Raw genomic sequence first — 21,971 nt, forward strand, 5'->3', positions numbered from 1 at the left:
CTGTGTTTTCTATTAAGGAAAAGCCGTAATTAATATTACTCATGTTCTGCTCAGAGCACAGCAGGCATGGACCTCGTGGCTGTTCTTTGGGGCAGGGCTGTCTCTCTCTGTAGATTTGCATTATTTAAATAGGCAAATGCTGTGCTGGAAACCCAACAGGAATTATTATTTTTTTTTTTTAAAAAGGCCTTCAGGTATTTTTCTACCCGAAATTCATAACTTAATTGTTCTTCACAGCTTTTCAGATCGAGGTAAACATAAATAAAATCAGCGCCATTCAGGTGAAAATTGGCGGGAAGCGAGGGCCGCGCGCTCTCCCCCTCCCCCCTTTGCACACGACACAAAGAGCCGCGTGCCGGGCCTTCGAATCGCCCCCCCCCCCCTCCGCCTTTTGCACACGGCCCGAAGTTACCTCAGCGCAGGCGGCTGTCGGGCCGGGCCGCCGAGGCGCTGCAGGTGCTGCGCTGAAGGAGAGCAATGGCGACTGCTCAGAAGCCCAAGAACTGTGTGGTACGGTTTAGTTCCATCACAGCGTCTTACTGAAGTAAAAAATAGCGAATCTTAGCTTAAATCAAACACCCAGCTGTGTCGTAAGCTTTCTTCACTTGAAAATTTGGGACTGTTCCATTTCTAACTCCAAATGAAGGTGCTCAGTGGCAAAATAGGGTTAAAGCTCCAGAGTGTAATGTGTTTGTGTAAATGAGTGATGTCTTAAAGCATCGTCACACCAAGCATTATGGGTGGGGGCTGTGGGTTGATAGCTGGACTTCATAGAATCATTAAGGCTGGAAAAGTTGGTTGTGAGATGCCCTCCCCTGTTGTGGGATGCATTCCTGATGTGGGGCACCCACAGCTCTGGGCAGCCCTGTCTGATGATCCCAGGCAGTTCTCTTAGAGCTCTTCTCCAGCCTCAGCGATGCTACAGACACACCTGGCTTTGTAAGTGCTGAAAATCACACCTGCCATTTAAAGTGTTTGGTAGGCAGGCTGTAATCCGTACAGATTTGGTGTTGAAAGATGACTGATTTCTCTTTTGCAGAGTGCAGTTGTGTTTCCCAATAAAATATACACAGAACAGCAGTCCCTGACTCTCGTGAAGAGGCTGCTGGCTGTGGCAGTGTCCTGCATTACCTACCTGAGAGGGATCTTCCCTGAAAGCGCCTATGGGACCAGATACCTGGATGGTAACAGGCTGTTCTCAAGCTTTTTTGCATAGCAGATGGGCACAGGGTTGTTGTTGAGTTTATTCTTAAGCCACTTCATTCATTTAATTGAAGGCAGTAGCTATTTCCTATGACCACACTGAAACTTTACTGTACGGTCGTTACTGAATGTTACTAAAGATAGCAGTGATGCTGATAGAGCAATAAGGGCATTTGCACTTTAATCTATGCTTAACAGAGTGCCTGGAGAACGAGCTTCGCTTCCAGTGTTGTTGGTTTTTGTCCTTAAAGATGGCTTTTTCATTTTCTTTTGAGATCTCTGTGTCAAAATCTTAAGGGAAGACAAAAACTGCCCCGGCTCGACTCAGCTGGTGAAATGGTACGTTGACCACACACTCACACAGCAGTTACAGTGCGTGAATTCTGAAAGGTAGCTCTCTAGTTAGCAACTGTAAGGAAAGCTTCACCTTGTGGAAGCAAGCAAGTGCCCAGCTCGTGTTCTTAGTGCCCGATCTTCACTATCTGGTTGTGGCTAAGTTCTTGTCATGCTTTTATCCGTCATAACACACAGTCAGGCATCAGAAACAGTGCTGTGAACACATGATGGTTGCAGGCACAGGACTGCATCGTGTACACACCACAGAGAATTCCTGAGGGTTGAATGTATTCAAAAGAACCGTAAGGAAGAGGTGCATTTGCAGGCTGTCCTTAGAGGTGAAGCTAATAGGAATCAGGACTAGCTGGGCAATGTTTGCTTTTTGCAGGATGTTGGGATGCTACGATGCCTTGCAGAAGAAATACGTAAGTCTTCCAGTGTTATTCAGCTATTTGAAGTGCATTTAAATATTCGTGTATGTGATTCCACTGCTTGCCACTGCAGCCAGGGGAGTCTCTGGTTACAGGAAAGCTGTTCTTTGATGCACTTAAACAGCTAAAGTGTGGGAGTTCAGGGTACTGTTTGTTGTGTGCTCGATCTCTGGAGGCCACATAAGCAAATCCTTTCTCAAAGAGATGAGCTGAACGTATGAAGAGCTTGATTGCTTTGAGTAGGCCTGGAGTGGTCGTAGTTGGTTTTGAGAGCTGAAGAAACAGAACAGCAGAAGTGGGCTGAGCACATCTGACGTTGTTCTTTTTGCTTCTCACAGCTGAGAATGGTCGTCCTGGCGGTAAGTGGTAGAAGAGTAAAGCCCTTGTGTCTAAAGGCTGGTGCTCGGATGTGTGTGTGGGTCTTAATCTGTCCCCTGCCCTTCCTTTCAAACCTCCAGGTCTACACCCACCCGGATGATCCTCAGGTAAATCTGGCAGAGCAGGAATGTTTGGATAGAAAACTCCAGACTAAATCTTGGAGTTTCTTTCACGTGAATTCATCCTGGCAGCCCCTGGCTCAGCTTCGTTGAGCCTTGGTGACTTTGTGCGTGTTAAATCTGGTAAGGATTCAAATGCAGTGTTTCAAATGCATTGGACAAGAGTTAAGGACTGTGATTTAAATAAAGGTCAGTCGGGGACTGGATGGAAGCAGCAGCATTATTGGCTTCCTTGACAACTGATAATTTAATAATTACTGCATTTGTTTGCAGACAATTACAGAATGTTACCACTTCAAATTCAAGTACACCCCCAACGGGCCAGTCCTGAACCTCAGCAGGTACTGCCAGCCTGCCCTGCCCAGGAGTTCTTTGCTCTGTCTGTAATTCTAGATCAGTGTGGTCCATTATTTAGCCTTAGTTTTAAAACACAGTGAATCATTTCAGCATTTAAACTCACGCAGCCTGCAGTTGCGTGTCTTAAAACAGCAGAACTTCAGTCTGTATGAAAGCTGAGTGTTCTCTGTTTGCAGTAAGAACAAACAGAGCGATTCTGCCATCAGCTGTGCAGACACCAAGAAGGCGAGCATCCTCCTCATCCGCAAGATCTACGTTCTGATGCAGAACCTGGGCCCGCTCCCAAACGACGTCTGCCTGACAATGAAGCTCTTCTACTATGATGAAGGTGGTGTTTCCCCATCGCTTCGACTGATCTGCTGTGCCGAGATCCTTGAGAGCGATTAAAAGAAAGAATTTCATGTGTAATCTTTACATTTGCTGGGGCTTGGTTATTTCTCAGGACGGTTTCTAAAGTGCAGGGGGTGCTGATCTGATCTCCCAGCAGGAATACGGCCTTACAGCTGACTTGGTTGCAGTGGGAGTTTTAAGGACAAGCTGGGTTGTTCTGAGTGCATTAGGAAGTGCTGTGCCAGTTGGTGCTGCCCTCTAAACGTCTGGCAGCAGCTGCTGCTTTTTAGAGGAGTTTCTAGCTCATCTGCTTGCCTGCGTGAACTGTTTCAAACGGTTGTTGTAGAGGGAAAGAACTTCATTTAGTACGAGTGGAAAATTAGTAATTCCTTTCCTCCCACATGCGTTTTTAACAGCTTTGTATTGAAGGCAGAAAAGTCTCTTAACCCCATAAGCTGAGCTGCTTTTCTCCTGCAGTTACACCACCTGATTATCAGCCCCCTGGCTTCAAGGAGAGCGAATGTGAGGGGATGATATTCGAGGGAGAGCCCATGTACCTGAACATGGGTGAGGTGCCAACGCCGTTCCACATGCTGAAAGTGAAAGTCACAACTGACAAACAGAGAGTAGAAAACTGCGATGAAAGCATTCTGAAGCAAAAAGAGCCCAGTCTGCCCCTGCGGGTGCTCACAGTGGATGGAGATGAAGCAGAAGAAAGCCAGCACATCAAGGTGAGAACTCGAGTGCTGCTGCAGCTTTCGGAACTGTTTTCGATCTGTGTGGTAGAAAGGGGCCATTAATTCTGCTGCATCTGTTAGTGTGGCATTATGAACAAGGAATGCAGTGTTTCTGTGGCACTCTAAGGAAGACGTTACGTGCTCAAAGTTTTTCTCTAGGATTGCAGTCATTTCAGACGGATGTTTTTCAGTGACTGAGTTCCATCTCTGCCTGCTTGCGTTGATGGGGAAGTAACACTGAGCTGGGCTGCACATCCTGTATCAGATTCAATAACTTTATAAATACGTGTTGCTTCACTTAGAATCCATCTAAGGAGATCTGACTGCTGTGAGCAGGAGCTCTCTGCTTCTGTCTGCAGTAATTGGGCCCCTTTCTCATTCCAGGAAGATCCCCCGTTGGATAACAAAGCAGGAGATGGTGATCGTGCAGATGCTTTGGAAGCTCAAGGTAAAACTTGTGTTTTATTTCAATACAAGAGGTTTACAAAGCTGTCTGAAATAATGCTGCTGTCATCCTGCAATCCTTGGCTCGTTTAGCATGGCTGAAGAGCAGCACGGTGCTGATCTGTGGATTGTAGGGAAAACTGCATGGATTGGAAACAGGAGGAAGCACCCATTCTTTATCTGTGGTGCACGATTCCTCCCCCAGCTCAGAGCCCTGCAGACGTGTGAGGCTGGGAGTGCATTGCTCACAGTGTGCTTCGCTTTGCTTTCTTACAGAGGAGGATTTTCCTTGTGGAAGGGATGAAGTTTTGAAGGAGAACAGAAATCAGTACGTCTCCAATCCTCAGGTATGAAAGGTGAAAATGGGAAAACCTCATTTAAATGTGGAGGATGACTTCAGACGCAGGTGCTGAAGGTCCTTAAGGCAGAACAGCCCCAGGTACCTGAGTGCTTTAGGAAATGCTTTGCAGCATTTATTTTCAGATTGTTTTCTTTAGGTTGATCATCTGGCCAGGAAGACCTCTGAACTTAATGTGTCAGAAAGCAGGACGAGGAGTGGGAAGTTATTCCAAGCCTACATTGTGAGTGTCAGCTTTTCTTTACTTCTTTGAGATGTTTTCTGCTCCAGTGAATAAAGCTGTCGGCTTTGCCACACTTTATGCTGAAATAATGGATTCTCATTGCCTTGACTGATGGACATCAGCACGTTCTGATCCTTAGCGTCAAACCAAGTCTGATCCAAAGAGCTGAAAGCTGAGCACAGGTTGAGGCAAAGCTCATTAGGATTGATTTGATATTTGAATAGACTTAGCGAAGCTCCCTGCCGCCTCGACGCACTGCTGGGAGGGAGCCGGGTTCCGCTGCGCCTGCAGGTGGAGCAGCGGCGTCTGTGCTGCAATCTGCCCTTGGGAGGGAGGCAGCGTTGGGTCCCCCGCCCCCAGCGCTCGGTGCTTCTCCCCGTGCTCAGTTCCGTGACGGCGCTGTAACGCAGGCCCTGTTCTGTTGCAGATTCACCAGGCTGAGCCCTCCTCCAGTCAGGATGTGCTGCCAAAAAGGAGGAAGATGAGCGAGCCGAAGGAGCAGTTCTAGACGCCCGTCCCCTGCTGTCTGCCTCGCAGGGTGCTCCTCCACTGCTTCCTCCTTGTGTTTAACGTGAATGTTAATACTGAAATTCCTTTGGGGGGTTTCCTGTGCTATGGGTGGATTTAAGGAGAGGAAGTTTATCAAGAAGCCCAGATGGAGAAATGAGCAGTGAGTTTCTATGGGGGGTTGCATCCCTGTCAAGAAACGCTCACAGAATGCTGCTGCAATTCTGATCAGCTTCCTGGTGTTAAAGTTTTTGTTTTTCTTGTGAAAAAAGAGCAGAGCTGGAACTGTTAGAGGTCTCTGATTCTTTGCATTTCCTCCAGACCAAAGTATAGTCACTCTTCATCCCATTAATTACATATCCCATGCCAAGTGCAGGCAGCTGGATGGCTGCTTGCGTACCATTAATTGTTGGCAGCTGTTTGTTAGAATGGCGTGAGATGATTTAAAAAAGAAACTGTTTCAGTTTGGGTGTGTTGATTCGTGTGTTCAGGTGGAATGATTAATTGCAAGAGTTGGAGGAGGTGCCACTTTTATTCCACCAAAGCGATGGTTGGCTTTGGATGTGCTGTAGAGATGCTGCCTGTTGCTCAGAGCTGCTGCTCTCTCTTGGTCTGGGTAGCTGAACGTTTCTTGACACGTTTGAATTTGTCCTGTTTGATCGTATTAAAACACTGTTCTTCAGCAGTTGGTTGCTGTCTTTCTTTTATGCTTTGAGCGCGTTTGGGGCCGTTAATAAAACACGGGGACTGTTGTGGGCGGTCAGTGGAGTTTACGTTCTTGTCTCCGACCTCATCTGGGATGGTGAGAGCAAAGAGGGCCAAAAAAAGGCGGTGCTGCTCTGTGCTGAGCGGTGGTGCTGCAGGCGAGGGATGGCGCTGTGGGCTCTGCAGCGCTGTGAGCGTCAAGGGTTGGCAGCAGCTCCAGGTGTGCAAAACCCGACCCAGGCCCTGGAGCCCTCTCAGCCCGGAAGCCCTCAGGGCAGGACGTCCCCGTGGTGGCTGCGATTCCTGGTTCCCTTCCTGGAGGTGCAGTCATCTGAATCAACACGTCACCGCGCGGCAGCGGCCGCTCCCAGGGCCAGGTGAGCTGAGAGCTCCGGGTAAGAGGGGCAGAGAGCCCCTGTCCTCCCTGAGGCCATGCTCCGAGTCGGGCTGTTGCCGTACCCCTCGCTCTCGGCGCCTCTGTTCTTTATCCCCAGGTGGGGATGACGACGCTCACACGTCGGGGATGGCGTGGGGACAAAAGGACTGAGCCTGAGCAGGACGCGGCTGCGGACAGGGAGCTGCCTGACGATGACTCTGACAACTCCAAAGCCCCCCGCCTCACGCTGATGGAGGAGGTGCTGCTCCTGGGGCTGCAGGACAAGGAGGTGAGCGATGCTCCAGCGGCTGAAAGCTTGTTTGAGTTCTAACCCCGAGTCCTCCCCAGCTCAAACAACCCCCAAACACCCCCCACCAGTGGCTCAGAGGGAGCTGTGGGGCTCGGTGGGGCAGCTGAGGGTTGCATGCAAGCACTGCCCAGCAGCAGCTCTGCCCTGGGGGGGGTGGGAAGCCACAGTGGCTGTGCACGGTTGTGGTGTTGCTGTTTGCAGAGCATTTACTCTGGGGGAGCTTTGCAGTTGTTTTCTCTGCACAATGCCCAGCTCAGACCATTCGCCTTGTGCTCCCAGCCTGCAGCTATGGGCTGGTGGTTGCCCTGCCTGGGGATCCGGGGTAAGAATAGGGCTCATGGGCTGAGCAGGAGGCACAGGAGAGCAGAATGCTGTGCAGGAACCTTGGAGCAAATATTTGAGAGCCGCATGGGAGTGTGGTGCAGTTTACATTCTCCCTGGGCTACGTTAAACATTCTCTGTGTGGTTAATGTGTTCCTGGGAATGGATCTTTGGCCAGCAGGAAATTAAGCGAGCACAATAGATAAGGAAAAAAAAGATTTTTCACATGCTTGCTTTGGTTTTGGTGGTTTTTTTTTCCCCCCTTCCTGTCCTTCCACATTCCTCCATGGGGCAGCAGAAACCTGGCAGCCAGCTGGGCTCCATGGCCCTGCGCTGCCCCAGCTCTCCTGTGGGCTCATGGCTGGACTGGTGAAAAAAACAGACAATTTTGGGCAAATCCAATGCAGTTTCATTCTCGTAAGCACCAAGCTGTCATGATTCTGACATGAGCTTTCAACTTACCCCTAAAATTCAGGGTGGGAATACCCAACAAATTAAATTGGTGACATCTGTACCCTTTCTCCTTGGGAAATTTATTCCTTAACTCCACCTGCTAAAAAACAAAACAAATCCGTTGCATCTGCCGTGATGGAAGGAAGCGGGGCATATTGTGCAAGCATAAAGAGTTGCTTTGTCTCTACTCACCAGGAAGTGAAGAAAGCAAATAAAGTTAAAATCTCTACTTTATGGTTCTCTCAGCTACGCGAGCTGAACAACGCAGTGTTTATAGCGCTGTGCAAACAGACATAGTGGGGAACTGAACAGCGTGGAGGAGAGAGGAGTCACTGCCTGCTCCTGAGGGCAGCACTGTGGATGCTACAGGGCAGGATGGCATTGGCTTGCACTGCTCACACTGTGACAGGGGCTCCGAGGAGTGAAAATGTTCTTGGCTGGATGTTGGGCGTTCAGCATCGGGGAGGACCGGCTCCCGTCCCTCCTGTCCCCAGCTCCCTGCCTGTCCCCTTGCTTGCAGGGCTACCCATCCTTCTGGAATGACTGCCTGTCCCCTGGTCTGCGCGGCGGCATCCTCATCGAGCTGGCACTGCGGGGCCGCATCCATCTGGAGCCACTCACAGCCAGGAAGAAACAGCTGCTGGACAGGAAGGTGATGGCAGTGGGGCTCAGGGGGGTGGTTTAATGAGTCCCAGCTATTGTGTGCCCCCCGGGGTTGCTTCCCCGTGATGCTGTGCTGTGCTGGATGGCTTTGGCTCATGGGTTTGCCCACCGATGCCCCATTTGTGGCACATCTCATGTGTCTGCCCACATCTGGGCCTTACAGTTTCTGGTTGGTTCTCACAGGTGCTGCTGAAGTCGGCTGCTCCCACCGGTGATGTCCTCCTGGATGAGACCCTCCGGCACATCAAAGCCTCTGAGTCCATGGAAACGGTGCAGACCTGGATAGAGCTGCTCACAGGTTGGTCCAGGGGGGAAAAAAAGAGCAGATTCCTGGAAGGGCTTGGGTTGGAAAGTGCCTTGCAGACAGTGCAGTCCCTTCCCCTGCCGTGAGCACGGATGCTTGGCCCTGAGCACCTCCAGGGCTGGGGCACCCACACTGCTCTGGGTTGAATTTCCACCTCACATCTGACCTAAATCTCCCCTCTTTTAGCTTAAAGCCATTCTGCTTATCCATTCCACCCCAACTCTGTTGTGATCCCATGGTTCCGTGATTCTCCCCAGGCGAGACCTGGAACCCCTTCAAGCTGCAGTATCAGCTGCGGAACGTGCGTGAGCGTGTGGCCAAGGGCCTGGTGGAGAAGGGGATCCTCACCACGGGGAAGCAGAGCTTCCTGCTCTTCGACATGACCACCCACCCCGTCTGTGACACCACTGAGAAGCAACGCCTGCTGAGGAAGCTGCAGGGCAGCGTGTTGGAGCGCTGGACGGGGGACCTGCGCCGCATGGACCGCAGGCTGCTGGCGCTGCTGGTGCTGGCCCACACCTCGGATGTGCTGGAGAAGGCTTTGGGCAGCCTGGAGGACACCCAGTATGAGATGGCCATGAGCAGAGCCAAGGATGTGCTGGAGGCCGATGCGGAGCTTGAGGCGGCCCAGGGCAGAGGGACAGAGGTGATCTGGGCTGTGCTGGCGGCCTTTAACAGGGCCTAAATCCTACGGTGGGCCCACGAGAGGTGGCTGAGGGCTGTGGGTCCACGCGTGGAGCTGCTCCCCTGGGAAGGGCCGTGCGCCCCTTGGGGGCTGCATGCAGAGCCTCCTCCTCCACCCCGCTGTGTTGGAATTGGAACCTGGTGCCTTTGTGGCTGCAAGTGCTGAGGGGAGCTCGAGGGTCTCTGTGTCAGAGAGGAAGGGAGAAGTTTACACTATTTTTTTTATTACTGTTTTGTGGTTTTTTTTTTTCTTGTTCTTCGCCCCCACTTCCCCTCCTGGGCAGCGTGATCGTGTTCCTTTGCATCCTGCAGCAGTTTCCTCTGTGCTCTGCCTCCATGGTGGCTCAGCTCCTATTTTGCGTGGATTTGGGGGTGGGAGAAGCGGGGGCAGCGCCAGCACTGGGCCTCGCGGCGCTTTGAGAGCATTGTGGGGCTGCCACGGTGTGGGGTGGGGGTGAGGACCTGGGGGGCGCTGGGAGTAAAGGGCGCTACGGGTTCTGCTGTGCTCCTTCTGCCCACCAGAGGGCGCCCGCTTCCAGAGCAGTCCCAGCGCCCAGACTGTGACCACGCCCCTCTTCCCGGACCTCTCTGCCTATTGGTTCTTCTCACTGTCCATCAAGCTCAGTAGCTCACACGTTCCCTTGCTTTCTCACTTCCCATTGGTTCCGACAGCACCACGCAGAGTGGCCAAGCCCGGCCTTTTTCCCCGCCCCCTGCGGGCTCTCATTGGTCGTGCGTGACGTCACCACGGCTTCCTCACTGCGCCCATTGGGCACGTGCCTGTCCGTCACCAAGCCGGGGCGTCAGGGGGCGGTGGCGGCCATTTTGGAGCAGAGCGCAGGGCCGAACGGCGCGCAGTGAGCGTGGAGGCAGCGCGGAGCCCCAAGGCCGCCACACCCCGCCATGGCCGCCCAGTTGGGTATCGGTGCCCGCGCGGAGGACTCCGGGCAGGAGAAACAGGTGAGGAATAGCGTGGCGGGCCCTCCCGCTTCCCGTTGGCTCTGCAGCGCGCCACTCTTCCTTGCCCCGCGCACCGGTTGGCTTCTGCCGCCGTTGTTCCAGCCTCTCATTGGCTGCGGTGCTGGCGCGGAGGCGGGACTTCCGGGAGAGGCTTGTGGGACTCTGGGGTTGCGGGGCTCCGTGTGGGCCGGTTACCCGCAGCGCCCGGTGCGCTCCTTCGGGCTGCGTGTGGGCGCTGAGGGACATCGGTCCCCTCGGTCGTTTGGTCTGCCGTGGGGCCGAAGCTTTTACATCCACCGCTGTCTTTCAGGATTCGCAGGAAAAGGAAACCGTCATCCCGGAGCGGGCCGAGGAGGCGAAGCTGAAGGCCAAATACCCCAACCTGGGCCAGAAGCCCGGCGGCTCCGACTTCCTCATGAAGAGGCTGCAGAAAGGGGTACTTATCGCTCCTTATGGGCTCCGTGCTCTCCATGCAGCGGGGCCGTGTCAGCACTCGCAGCATCACAGAGCCGTGGGGGCTGCCCTGTGCCCTCCTTGTCCTGGCACTGCCCCGTCCTCCTGCCCCCGCCTTTCTCATACTGCTCACAGCCCCCTCAGTCTTCTCCAGGAGAGCAGCCCGGAGCTCTCAGCCATTCCCCATCAGGTGACGTTCAGTGCCCAATGTGGGACTCTCCCAGCACCTCCCAGCCTGCTTGGAACTGGGGAGCCCAGCACTGAGCCCAGAGCTCCAATTGTGTCATCCCCACAGCAGAGCAGAGCAGAGGGGAGGAGCACCACCCTGCCCTGCTGGCCGTGCTCTGGGCGTTGCACCCAGGGTCCCCCTGGCCCTCATAGGGCACACTGCTGGCTTGTGGCCACTGGGACACCTGAGCCCTTCTCTGTACAGCTCTGTAGAGCCAAAATCCCGTTGAGCGTGTGGATTAAGGAAATGTGGGGAGATATGTGCAGATCCCCGCAGCCTTCTGCAGTGTCCAGGTGTTTCTCTCTGCTCTGTGTTTTGCTTGTGTTCTGGGCTGGTGCAGAGGGCATGCGGGATGCCAGCAAGTCAACAGAAAAAGCCAATCCTATGGCTGTGCTCCCTGGTAAAGTAATTAAATCCTTCCCCAAGAGCCCTCTGCAGCTGCTTGGGTTGCTGCTGAAGGCTCTTTGCACAGGATGATGCAGAAATCCCTTTGAGCCTTGTGTGCATGGCTGAATGCCTCAGCCACCCCATACTGCTGGTCCTGGTGCAGCTGTCTGAGCAGTCCCTGTGTGTGCTGCATTGCTGACAGGAAAGCTGGTGGTGGTTTAGGTACCAGCTCCTAAAGCAAGCACAGAAATGAGGATTTAATTATTTAACACCAAGCGGGAAAGGGTTTAGGGCTGGGCTGGGCTTTGTGGGGCCTTCAGATCTGTTTGCAGCACCACAGTGTCACCAAATATCCTGAGGTGGAAGGGACCCACAGGGATCACTGAGTCCAAATCCTTTCTCCACACAGGACCACCCAGTGTTCAAGCAGCATTTCTCAGAGCGTTGTCCAAACTCTGCTTGTCCTTTTGCCCTTTGCTCTGCTGTCAGCAGGGCAGAGCAGCACAGAGTCATGGCGAGGGAGTGGAATGCCCTTCGCACCACAGCTCAGCATTGCTGGGAGGTGTCTCAGGGCTGCATCTCTGCAGGCATTTGGCACTTTGGTTTCAGCTGCAGGAGTCTGTCTGGGCTGTGGGCTGGGCTGTGCTCACTGGGGAGGACGTCCTGCCTTTGACCCACAGCTCACGTGTTTGCCAAACTGGAATAAACTAAATCAGCAAATGTCCCCCAGCTGTGCTGCTGTAGCTGAGCCTGTCTGGAGGAGGCTGCTGATGCAGCGTCTGCCCCACAGTCACTGTTAGAATCACAGAATCATAGAATGGGTTGGAAGAGACCTCCAGCTCCACCCCTACCGTGGGCTGTGTGGGCAGCTCAGGCTGCCCAGCATGGGGGACCCACATCTCTGTGGGCAGCAGTGCCAGCACTGCACCGCCTCTAGGTGAAGAATTTCTGCTTCGTGTCTGACCTAAATCTCCCCTTGTTTAGCTTAAAGCCATTCCCTCTTGTCCTGTTGCCTGCCTGCCTGCGTAAGAAGTCGCTCTCCCGTGTGTTTATAAGCTCCCTTCAAGTACTGGAAGGAGAGGGGATGGGGATGGAGGCTGCTGGCTGGGCTGAGACACCTGAGCTGTGCTGGGCGTTGTGGGAGCTGCTAAATAAAGGCCCTACAGCTGCCTTGGACTTTCCCCTTGCATGTTGTTTCGGTGATAAGTTTTGGGTGTCACAGCTTCTTAAAGGTGTGAGTTGTAGCCTATTGTGTGCAGCTTGGCCATCCCAGGGTAGCATCAGAGTAACCTGAACTCCTTTTTTCTCTTTCAGCAAAAATACTTTGATTCTGGTGACTACAACATGGCCAAGGCGAAGATGAAGAACAAACAGCTGCCGACTGCGGGGCCGGACAAGAACCTGGTGACAGGAGACCACATCCCCAAACCTCAGGACCTCCCGCAGAGAAAATCCTCACTCGTCGCCAGCAAACTGGCAGGGTAGCCCACGCTCACGGGCTGTTTTTTTTTCCTGTTTTCTTTTTTCTTTTGGTTAATTGGATTGAACTTCACTGTACCATAGAGCTGGGAGCACCAGAATCCACATAGTTATACGAGTATTTGTAGCAAACACACACCACAACCAAGAAGAACATGAGATGCTGGTAGCCCAGGCCACGCAGGCAGACCTTTGGTGGAGTCGGTTGCACGTTTGCTTTTTGCGAGCAGGTTTGCTGCCTTCCCCTCTCACAGTGCTCAGAACCATCCCTGCTCGCAGTCCCTGCAGTGCTGCATCCCTCCCTGCAGCGCCCTGAGGGAAGTGAGGAGCACTGAGAGGAGTTGTGTGGTTTCATCGTGTTGTTTTCTTCGGGTGTCTGTAGGGGAAGACGCGGAGGGGGAAGTGGCAGAAGCCGATACGTGGCCTGCAGTCTGGTTAGGTGTGTGTGTTAGAGTTGTTAATGAAGTGGTTGAGTTGGTGGCTTGCAATGGAGGCAGCAGCCTTGGAGGCTTTGCAGGCAGTTTCTCTCCTCCTGTTCTGTCCTCTGCCAGGGATGCCTGCAGCTGTGAATGGAGCTGCCTGCTCAGAGCCCGGGGTCGTGCACAGGGCTGCTGGTTGGGATGGGTGTGATGTGAGAGCAGCAGGACAGCGGCACGCCAGGGAGGAGAAAGAGATTGTAGAGGCAAACGTGTGTTGGCAACGTTATGCACCCCTTGAGGTTCTTTTTTTTTCCTTTTGTCCTTTTTTTCTTTTGCCTTTTTGTTTCAGGCTTGAAAAAAAGCAAACCATGAAGTCAGTGTGGTGGCTGCAGCAGAGTGGGGCGCAGAGTGGGGCGCGCTCAGTGCCCGCTTGGTGCTGCTGAAGCAGCTCCAGGTGTGGGGCGTTCGGTGGGGCTGAGGTTTGTGCCAGGGCAGCACCGAGTCCAGGCCAGCTTTGAGCCCAGTTGTAGAGGTGGAGCAGGCCGTGTGGGTTTTGGGGAGCTGTGTTGGATCAGGAGAAAACAAAGGAGGGAGGCAGTGGGTGATGATGCACCGCACAGCTTTCCTCACATGTGATCCTGGCCGGGTCGCTCACAGAGCTGCACTTTATTGCGCTCCCATGCTGCTGCTCTGAGCAGGGAGCGAGGCTGTGCTCAAACACATCTGCTGTCAGGTGGCTCATCAGTGACCCTGGGCGAGGAGCCGTGGCCCTACAGCCGTGGACTTTGCTCTGAGGAGTGTGGCAGGGACAGGCAGTGTGCCTCGCGCAGCTCCTCGCCCAGCCCCGCGCTGCCTGCTAGGATGCTCTGCTGTTGGTCCCAGCTGCATTGTAAATAGATACGAATCATATATACAAATATATATATAATTTTTTACATCTTCATTTGTCCTCGTTTCTGGCGTGCTGTGCTTCAAAAAAAAAAAAGAAAAAAGAGGAAAAACAAGAGAAAAACAGTGAAAAATGCAAAGCGGCGTTGGCAGCTCTGGGCTGCGCCTGTGCTGCTGCCTGCGCCCGCTGGGGGCAGGGAGGGAGCGAGTGACTCTGACCACGTCTTCCCTGCTTTGCTGGAAATGCCAGGCATGTTTGCACAGCGGGAGGAAGCGATTGTGACAACACAGGATGAGAACCAGCAAGAGAAGTTCCCTAAAACGACCGTAATGCGCTGTGGGTGACGTCTGTTCTGTCCCCGAAGCAGCAGAGCAGTGTTGTCTGCACGTCCATCGCATGACGGAATCCGCCTTTGCTTTTAGGGGTGTTTCGCCTTTGTCCTCTGCTCCTGTGTAAGCATTGCAAGGAGGAGGGCGACGGGTCCTGAACCAACAGGAGAAAAGTCTTGTGTTCAGCACCGGGTATCCAAGGGTGTTTTTGGTGCTCCCTGAACCCAAAGGGGTTTCTTTGAAGTGGGAAGGGCAGAAGTGGCTCCTGGGCCCTGTCCTGCCTCAGCCCCACGCTGGGTCTCAGCTGACCTCGTGGCAGGCACAGGAGGGGAGGAGTTTTCCCCTCTTTCAAAAGAAATCTCCATTCCATGCCCTGCGCCAGGGGCTCCTGGTGCCTCCAGAGGACAGAGCTGCACTGTGGTGACGTGTCCCCTCACCAGGGCTGTGCTGCCCTGAGCCCGCAGCCGTTACTTGCCCACGTTATCAATCCTGATGTCACACTTTGCTTCCTCCAGCTGCTGGCATCACTGGTGTTCAAAGCATTGCGCCGACCCTCCCCACAGCCCCGTCATCCCGTCGTCAGACATCCTGCTCCCCTTTCCCCCACCCCAAATCAGCCATTTCGTCATCCCCTCAGTCCACTTCAAAGCAGGAGCCGGCTGTTTGCACAGGGACACGCTGTTCCAGCTGGGTGCCAAGTATGTGCGGGTGTTTGTTTGTGCTTTAGAGCTTGGCACTGCTGGGGAAATATGTGCTGGGCGCTGCCCTGAGCTGCTGGAGCGAGCTGAGCTCGCTTCTGTTATTGCTCCCAGTGCCAAGAATTCGTTTCCCGACAAGGACGCATTCCTTGAGGCCACAGGGAAGGCTCTGGAGTGGGATTTCTCCTTCCAGACCCTGGTGTTGCCTGGTCCTGCTTGAAGGAGTGGGCAGCAGGGCAAAGGATGTGTGGGGTTCATGCATGACCCTGTTCTTTTACAGCCTGGGGCAAAAGGGCATTGGGAACACTCAGGGCAGGGCTGCACCCTGAGCTCACAGCCTCCTCCTCTGCCAGTGGGTGGTGACACTCCGGATGGTGACAGAGATGTGAGTTTGCAGTGCTTTCAGGCCCCCCAAAATCACCCTCACCTTGAGTTCTTCACATTGGCAAGTCCCCAGGTCCTCGCCGCCTCTCTGGAGGAGGAAGATCTGTCTTAGGGGCTCCGTGGGGTTTCCCATCTGGTATTTTATCTCCACAGCTGGAGTTTCCCTCCATCCCACACACCACCATCCTGATGGGTTGTTCAGGGCTTTCAGGGGTTTCCCTTGTCCCTTTTGTGGAGCTGTTTGCTCTCCACTTTCCCTCTCCTCATGGTTTTGGTGGCGACCCCACGCTCCAAAGGTAAACCAGAGTCCAGCCCCCGATGTCACTTTCCTTCGGTCCAGAGCTGTACCCACACTGGGCATTCAGCGGCCTTTGGACTGAACAGCACCACAGCCCTTCCTGCAGGGAAACCCTTCCTTGGGGGGCAACTAAGAGTGGATGATTCCTCAGAAGTCTGATTTCCAGAATCCTGCCCATCTTTGGGCACAAAAATCTAGCGAGTGTGGAGCTGGTTGAACTGCACCAGGAGCTTTGCCTCACTCCAGCACCTTGCCACTGCTCCTGGCTCTTTCACAATGGTGAAGATGGAGCTGGAGGCCTGGGGGTAAAGAATCTCGACTCCTACAACAGTTTAGGTTGGAAGGAACCTTACAGCCCCAAATCTGTGCTGTAGGCTGGAAGGAACCTTATGGCCCCAACCTGTGCTGTGGGTTGGAAGGAACCTTACAGCCCCAATCTGTGCTGTAAGGCTGGAAGGAACCTTATGGCCCCAACCCGTGCTGTGGGCTGGCACCATTGCCTCGGGTGGCAGCTGCTGGTGGTGCTGTGTTCTCTGCGTGGTGCCCACTGGGGCTGTGACTGCAGCAGATGGAGGTGAGGACCCGGCCGGTAATGAGACGAATGCACAGCAATTCCCTGCGGACACAAAATCGCAGTCGTTAAGGTTGGAAAAAACCTCAAAGGTGCATCAGGTGAATTCATCGCCACTTTCCTGAGCACCTCCAGGTGCGGCGATCTGCACCCCCGCCTCCCCGGGCAGCCCCTCCCAACGCCCGGCCGTTCCTTTGGAGAAGATCCCCGTTACCCATCCCAAACCTCCCGAGGAGCGCTGACATCTCCTTCCAGCCGCCCTTTCCACGGCGCTCCGCCTCAGTTCCCCGCCCTCAGCCTGCACAGGGGGGTCAGCCCCACATCCAGCGGCGGAACGGCCCCTCTTCACCCCAAAATTCCACTTCCCACCCCCTCAGGACACCCGCGGCGCACAGCAGCCGCTCCCCGCTCCTCCCCGCCCCCACCTCCCGCGGGGCCGCACCGGAAGCGGAACCGCCCCCCCTCCGTGTCGTCATCGCGGCCATAAAAGACCCGGCTTCGCCCTCCCGCGCCATCAGCCGCCGGTGCTCGTCGGGCGCCATGTTTGCGGTCAAGCGGAACGCCGTCATCGGCTTCAACCTCTACTGCGGCGGTGGAGGCCCGGGTCTGGTGCCCGCTTCGCCAGCAGGAGATCAAACCCCGCCGCCCCCCGCCGCCGCTCCGGCCGCCACCGCCGCTGAGGTACCGCGGCCTCTGATTGGTTCCGCGGGGCTGTGGGCCGCCGGCGGCCGCGCCGAAGCCCCCCGCGCTCCGATTGGCTCCGAGGCGGCCTCCCGCGTTCCGCTTGGTTCCGCCGCTGCCCGCCGTCTGCCGTCGGACTCCGCGCCGCGGCCCGTCGCGCTGTGGAGCCCCGAGGAGGAGTTGGACGGCTGCGAGCCCGAGTCCGAACGCGGCCCAGGAGGCGATTCGTTACCCAGCACGCCGCCCGAGCTGCCCGACGAGCTGCGGCGGGACTCCTTGGAGCTCATCCTCCGGTACCTCCGGGAGGCGGCCGGAGAGGCCGAGCCCGGCGTTAAGAAGCTTTTTCCGGGGCTCTTGGGAGGGCCGGGGCGGCCCGGCAGGACGGGCGGAGCCGTCATGGAGAAAGCGCTGGAAACGCTGCGGAGGGTCGGGGACGGAGTGATGCAGAAACACGAATTGGCCTTCCAGGGTGCGTGGAAACGGGAAACGGGATCGAGGGGGGGGGAGGGGGGGGAAGGGAACAGAACGGCCGTGGGGTGAAAACGAAAGCGGACTTTGCGCTGGGAAGGGCTGGGGGGGGGGGGTTGGGTCGGGCCACGCCGCGCCCCGGGGCTGAAGGGCGGCCGTCCCCGTGCTGATGTGCTGCTGGTGCTCCTCACGATGCTGATGGGGCTCTGGGAGTCCCCCCCTGTGTAGCGTGGAGGGGTTTTGGGGCTCCTTAATGCTGTGTGGAGGGGTGGGGGATCGTCCTGGTGCTGTACTGGAGGGTTTGGGGCTGCTCTAATGTTGTTGAAGGGGCTTTGGAGCAGCTCCCCGGTGTGGTGTGAGGGGTTTTGGGGCTCCCCTGTGTGTGTGAGGGGTTTGGGATGTCCATTGTTGCCGTGCAAAGGAGCTTGAGGCTGCCCTGCTGCGGGCTTTGGGGCTCCCTCGTGGTGCTGTATGGAGGTGTTGGGGGAATGGAGGAAGTTTGGGGTCTCCTCGCTGAGATGAAAGGGTTCAGAGTTCCTCTAAAGAAGTGGGGAGTTCTGGAGTTGCCCCGCTGAGGGGATCTGGGGCTCTCCTGCTGCGGCATTACAGCTTTCTGGAGCTCCTAAAGCTGAGGGAGCTCTGGGGCTGCACTGCTGTGGGGTTTGGGGCTGTGCCGTGAGCTCGGGTCTCTGCAGACTCAGGTAGGAGAAGCCCCCCCCTCTCCCCCTTCGCCCTCAGCTCGTAGCATGGCTGCTTTAAGGTGCTGATCCTGACCGGTCCCAAAATAGCCCTCAGAAAATAGCCCCCGTGCCTGGGCTGGGCTGAGCAGATGGGGTGGTTGGGGAGGCTGCAGGTTTGGGTGTGCTGGAATGGACTGGAAGGGAGAACCGGCCATTTTGGGCTGGTCTTATGTAACTTGGAAGTGAGTCCTTGGGGGCCGGTGAGAGCCAACCATTTTGGGTTGAATTGGTGTCATTCAGAACAGAATCCTTGGGGACCAGCAGGAACTGACCATTTTTGGCTGTTTTTGTGTAACTTGGAAGCAGCTCCTTTTGAGGATGGGGTGGGGGGAGGGGAGGGAACAGTGAGAACCAACCGTTTTGGCTTGGTTTTATGTAATTCCAAGCCCAGCCCTTGGGGACCAGCAGGAACTGACCCCTTTTTGGCTATTTTTGTGTAACTCGGAAGTGACTCCTTGGCGGGGGGGGGGGGGGGGGGAAGGGGACCAGTGAGAACCAACCTTCTTGGCTTGGTTTCATGTAATTCCAAGGCCAGCCCCTGGGGACCTGCAGGATGTGACCGTTCTGGGTTGGATTTGTGCAACTCAGAAGCGACTCCTTGGGCTCTGGTGGGTGCAGCAGGGCACAGAGGGGCAGAGTTGGCGTCCCCCCCCAAGCTGGTTTGGGATGAACACCTCCCATGTTCCAGTTTGTTGTTTGTTGGTTGGTTTCTCTTCTAAATGCAAAGGGATTTGGTTTGTTCCTCGCTTCCTGCATTGCACTGTTTGGAAAAGTCCAGGGGTTGGCTGCCATGCCTCAGTTAAATTGGAGGGTGTGCTGCTGAACGAGCAGAGCTCAGGGTGTGCAGATCGACCCAAGCTGCTGTTAGCAACCGAGGCTTCTGCAGAGCTGGCAGCTCTGTGTACAGAGGAGGAACTGGCTTCTGGGAGGCTTCCTCTTGGTTTGAGCAATAACAAGCAGTGCCTTTCAGTTTCGTAAAGGCTCGTCTTGTTTGCTTATTCATGAGGGGGCACCGTGGGTCAGGCTGTTCCAGGTGGCTGCTCAGACGCAGGGTTGCCAGGCTGCCCCCGGCCTCCTGCAGCCCCCCAGGGCCCTCACGAGATCTCAGAGGGCAGCATTGGGTGGAGGTGGGGTCCCTGCTCTGCTCATCCTGTGGCAGGGCCTGCAGCAGCTGCTCTGCCACAGCTTTCAGCCCCCAGGTACAGAGGCTGTGTCCTCTCGCTGGTGGCTTGGCGTGGCTCAGCCCGTCTCTGAGCTGGAATCTCTCTTCAGGAATGCTTCGGAAGCTGGAAATCAAAAAAGAAGAAGACCTGCAGGCGGTGTGCGAGGTGGCTGCTCACGTTTTCAGTGATGGAGTAACAAACTGGGGCCGAGTCGTCACGCTCATCTCATTTGGTGCCTTTGTTGCAAAACACCTGAAAAGCATCAACCAGGAGAAGTGCATCAGCTCGCTGGCGGGGATCATCACAGACGCTTTGGTCTCATCCAAACGCGAGTGGCTGATGAGCCAGGGAGGCTGGGTGAGTCACTGCCCACCACGAGGCTTTCGGAACGATTCGGTGTTTCCTATTTCCGTAACCCACTGGGTGTCAGCTGCCTGTGTCAGCGAAGTGCCGATGAGTCACTGTTCCAGTTCAAACCACTCTCTGAAAGCACCTCGCCAGTGCCACGCGGTGCCTTTGACCCCAAAAAACACGTGCCCCCCTGCCTGCTAAAGAAGCGGTGGCATCCCTACAGCAAAACATATTGGGGCGCCCCGAGTTTGCCTGCAGTTGTGTGGCTCCCAGTTGTTGGGCTGTGTCTGCAGCGGGTCTCCAGGAGCTGTGGGTGAGGAGCCAACCCATCGCTCCGGGTTGCTCCTTCCCGTGGGAAGAGGCAGCTGGCACAGGAATAACTGTCTCCTCTTTCTCTTAGGAGGGCTTTGTCGACTTCTTCCGAGTGGAGGACCTGGAAAGCAGCATCAGGAACGTGCTGATGGCCTTTGCAGGAGTGGCCGGCCTGGGGGCGAGCTTGGCCTACATGATCCGGTGAGCTGCAGTGCCGCAGAGGGGCAGAGCTCAGGGCAGACCGGCTCCGCTGGGAGCTGGCGAGCCGATCACCTCCTCCTGGGCATATTTATGCAGCTGGACTCGTGTTGACCCCAGGAGAATATCTAGGCATCCCCTGAGCAATTCTTTCCAAAGAAAGAAGGTATGTTCCACTCGGATCGTGGGTACCAATGAGGATTTATTGCTTTGGGAACAGAAAGTGGAGGAGTTGACTGATACTCTGCTTCGTTCAAGAGCATGAGGAGAGAAGGGCAAAGCGGACAGCTTCAGTTTTATCCCGGAGGAAACAGATCTGTTTCGTGAGCCAGTGAGCAGCAGCAGCAGCTCCTGCCTGGACTGATCCTCGTGGCTTTGGTGCGGCGGCTGTTGCGGAGCCGATGCTTCGGAGTCGTGGTTGTGGGTTTTTGGAAATGGCATCTTCAGCTGCCGCGCCGCTGCCTGAACTCACAGCTCTGCTGTCGCGGCTTTAGGCAGCGGTGCTGTGCAAGGCTGAGGCGTGCAGCCCGTGCTGGAACTCGGGGTGATTTCTGTCCCCTGCCTTCCAGCAGGGTTTGCTCAGGCCGCGGGCGGCCCTGTGAGCAGTCCTGCAGTTTGAGCTGGCGCTGTGGGAACCGCAGCCGGCTGCAGCCCGGCAGAGCCGGCCCGTCTGATCTGACTGCTCTCACCGCCCTGCCACGCCAGCAGTTTAAAAATAGGGAGTGCATTTGTAAGTAGGTAAAACCCCACGCAGGGCGGGGAGGCTGCAGAGAGCCTGCAGATGTCTGTCCAGCTGCAGAATGTGTGCATCTATACTGAGCTAGCAGCACAGAAGCGAAGGCTGAATGTGGTGGAGCTGCTGATGGATGTGCTGCGCTTCATCCCTTGCGTGGAGTTTCTGTGGCAAAGCCTTCTGTGGTGGCTTTGAGCAAACCTTTCTCTGTGCTCGAGCAGAAGTGCCAGGGGTTGTAGTGGGGATCGGTGGCTGCTGCACTCGCTGCCTGCTGGCAGCAGCTGAGACTGCTGTTTATTTTAATCTTTTTGGTTTTTCCGAGCTCTTCTGGCAGTTGGGAGGTTGTGGAAGTTGGTGTTGGTTACTTCCTTCTCTCCCCTTTAATTTTGACTCCGTAAGCAGTGAGCACAGCAAAGCTGATGTTTTGAATGTAAGCGTTCTGCAGCTGTGTAGAACTCGGTGCCTCGGCTCTGCAGCTCGTGCCAACCCCAAGCACAGCACCCGGCCCTGGGCTCCTCGTGGGCTTTGGGCTGTGCTGTGGTTGGGGCTGAGAACCCCTGCAGAACGGGGCTGAGGTGGTGAGGAACCTGCCCGACTGCAGCCCAAGCATTGCCCAGTGGGGAGAAAGCTAAAGGCAGGGCTGTCGTCTGGCCGGCCTGGGTGCTGGAGGAGCACTTAGTTTTGTCAATAAATGTCTCTTGTTCTCAATGGGTGGCATAAAACTTTATCCTGTAGCAGGATGGGGAGCTGAAGGCTCAGCTGTGAGCACCCCAGCCCTGTGCTGCTGCTGCTGCCTGCCTCTGCACTTTGGCCATGGCTGAAACCCCACTGCTGCCTCTCAGTTTCAATTCCTGTGAAGCTGAAGAAGGAGGAAGCAAGGGGGCAGCGTGGCTGTGGGGAAGTCCCTCATGCACGGTGGGATTCCCCCCCCGTGGGCACCCGTTGCCTGCGCACACCTCCTCGCTCCGTCCCCCAGCCGCAGGCTGCTCT

General features: G+C 55.4%; 4 protein-coding genes across 6 annotated transcripts; all 4 read left to right on the forward strand.

The window, feature by feature from the left end:
- Window positions 1-409: 409 nt before the first annotated feature.
- HORMAD1 (HORMA domain containing 1) lies at window positions 410-6,108 on the forward strand. Its single transcript, XM_052705494.1, has 13 exons — window positions 410-510; window positions 1,040-1,184; window positions 1,479-1,542; window positions 1,928-1,964; window positions 2,309-2,329; window positions 2,429-2,455; window positions 2,741-2,808; window positions 3,001-3,152; window positions 3,632-3,885; window positions 4,276-4,339; window positions 4,612-4,682; window positions 4,833-4,916; window positions 5,344-6,108. Exons 1-13 carry the CDS (start codon window positions 478-480, stop codon window positions 5,422-5,424), a joined length of 1,101 nt encoding a protein of 366 aa, XP_052561454.1. The 5' UTR covers window positions 410-477; the 3' UTR covers window positions 5,425-6,108.
- A 152-nt stretch (window positions 6,109-6,260) lies between these two features.
- On the forward strand, window positions 6,261-9,467 carry GOLPH3L (golgi phosphoprotein 3 like). 3 transcript variants are annotated; one of them, XM_052705497.1, is made up of 5 exons: window positions 6,261-6,523; window positions 6,623-6,793; window positions 8,109-8,240; window positions 8,435-8,549; window positions 8,813-9,467. In XM_052705497.1, exons 2-5 carry the CDS (start codon window positions 6,629-6,631, stop codon window positions 9,238-9,240), a joined length of 840 nt encoding a protein of 279 aa, XP_052561457.1. In that variant the 5' UTR covers window positions 6,261-6,523; window positions 6,623-6,628; the 3' UTR covers window positions 9,241-9,467. The 3 variants fall into 3 exon arrangements, with proteins under 3 accessions (XP_052561457.1, XP_052561455.1, XP_052561456.1); XM_052705495.1 differs by having other exon boundaries at window positions 6,261-6,505; XM_052705496.1 differs by lacking the exon at window positions 6,261-6,523 and having other exon boundaries at window positions 6,536-6,793.
- Window positions 9,468-10,038: 571 nt separating this feature from the next.
- On the forward strand, window positions 10,039-14,109 carry ENSA (endosulfine alpha). The gene is made up of 3 exons (XM_052705498.1): window positions 10,039-10,199; window positions 10,510-10,635; window positions 12,583-14,109. Exons 1-3 carry the CDS (start codon window positions 10,143-10,145, stop codon window positions 12,751-12,753), a joined length of 354 nt encoding a protein of 117 aa, XP_052561458.1. The 5' UTR covers window positions 10,039-10,142; the 3' UTR covers window positions 12,754-14,109.
- Window positions 14,110-16,839: 2,730 nt separating this feature from the next.
- MCL1 (MCL1 apoptosis regulator, BCL2 family member) lies at window positions 16,840-21,689 on the forward strand. Its single transcript, XM_052705511.1, has 3 exons — window positions 16,840-17,485; window positions 19,497-19,744; window positions 20,139-21,689. The coding sequence occupies exons 1-3, from the start codon at window positions 16,876-16,878 to the stop codon at window positions 20,253-20,255; spliced, it is 975 nt and encodes a 324-aa protein (XP_052561471.1). The 5' UTR covers window positions 16,840-16,875; the 3' UTR covers window positions 20,256-21,689.
- Window positions 21,690-21,971: the final 282 nt, after the last annotated feature.

Source organism: Tympanuchus pallidicinctus, unplaced genomic scaffold, assembly GCF_026119805.1.
Source record: "Tympanuchus pallidicinctus isolate F22 unplaced genomic scaffold, pur_lepc_1.0 scaffold59, whole genome shotgun sequence".
In the NCBI taxonomy this organism is placed as follows: Eukaryota; Metazoa; Chordata; class Aves; order Galliformes; family Phasianidae; genus Tympanuchus; species Tympanuchus pallidicinctus.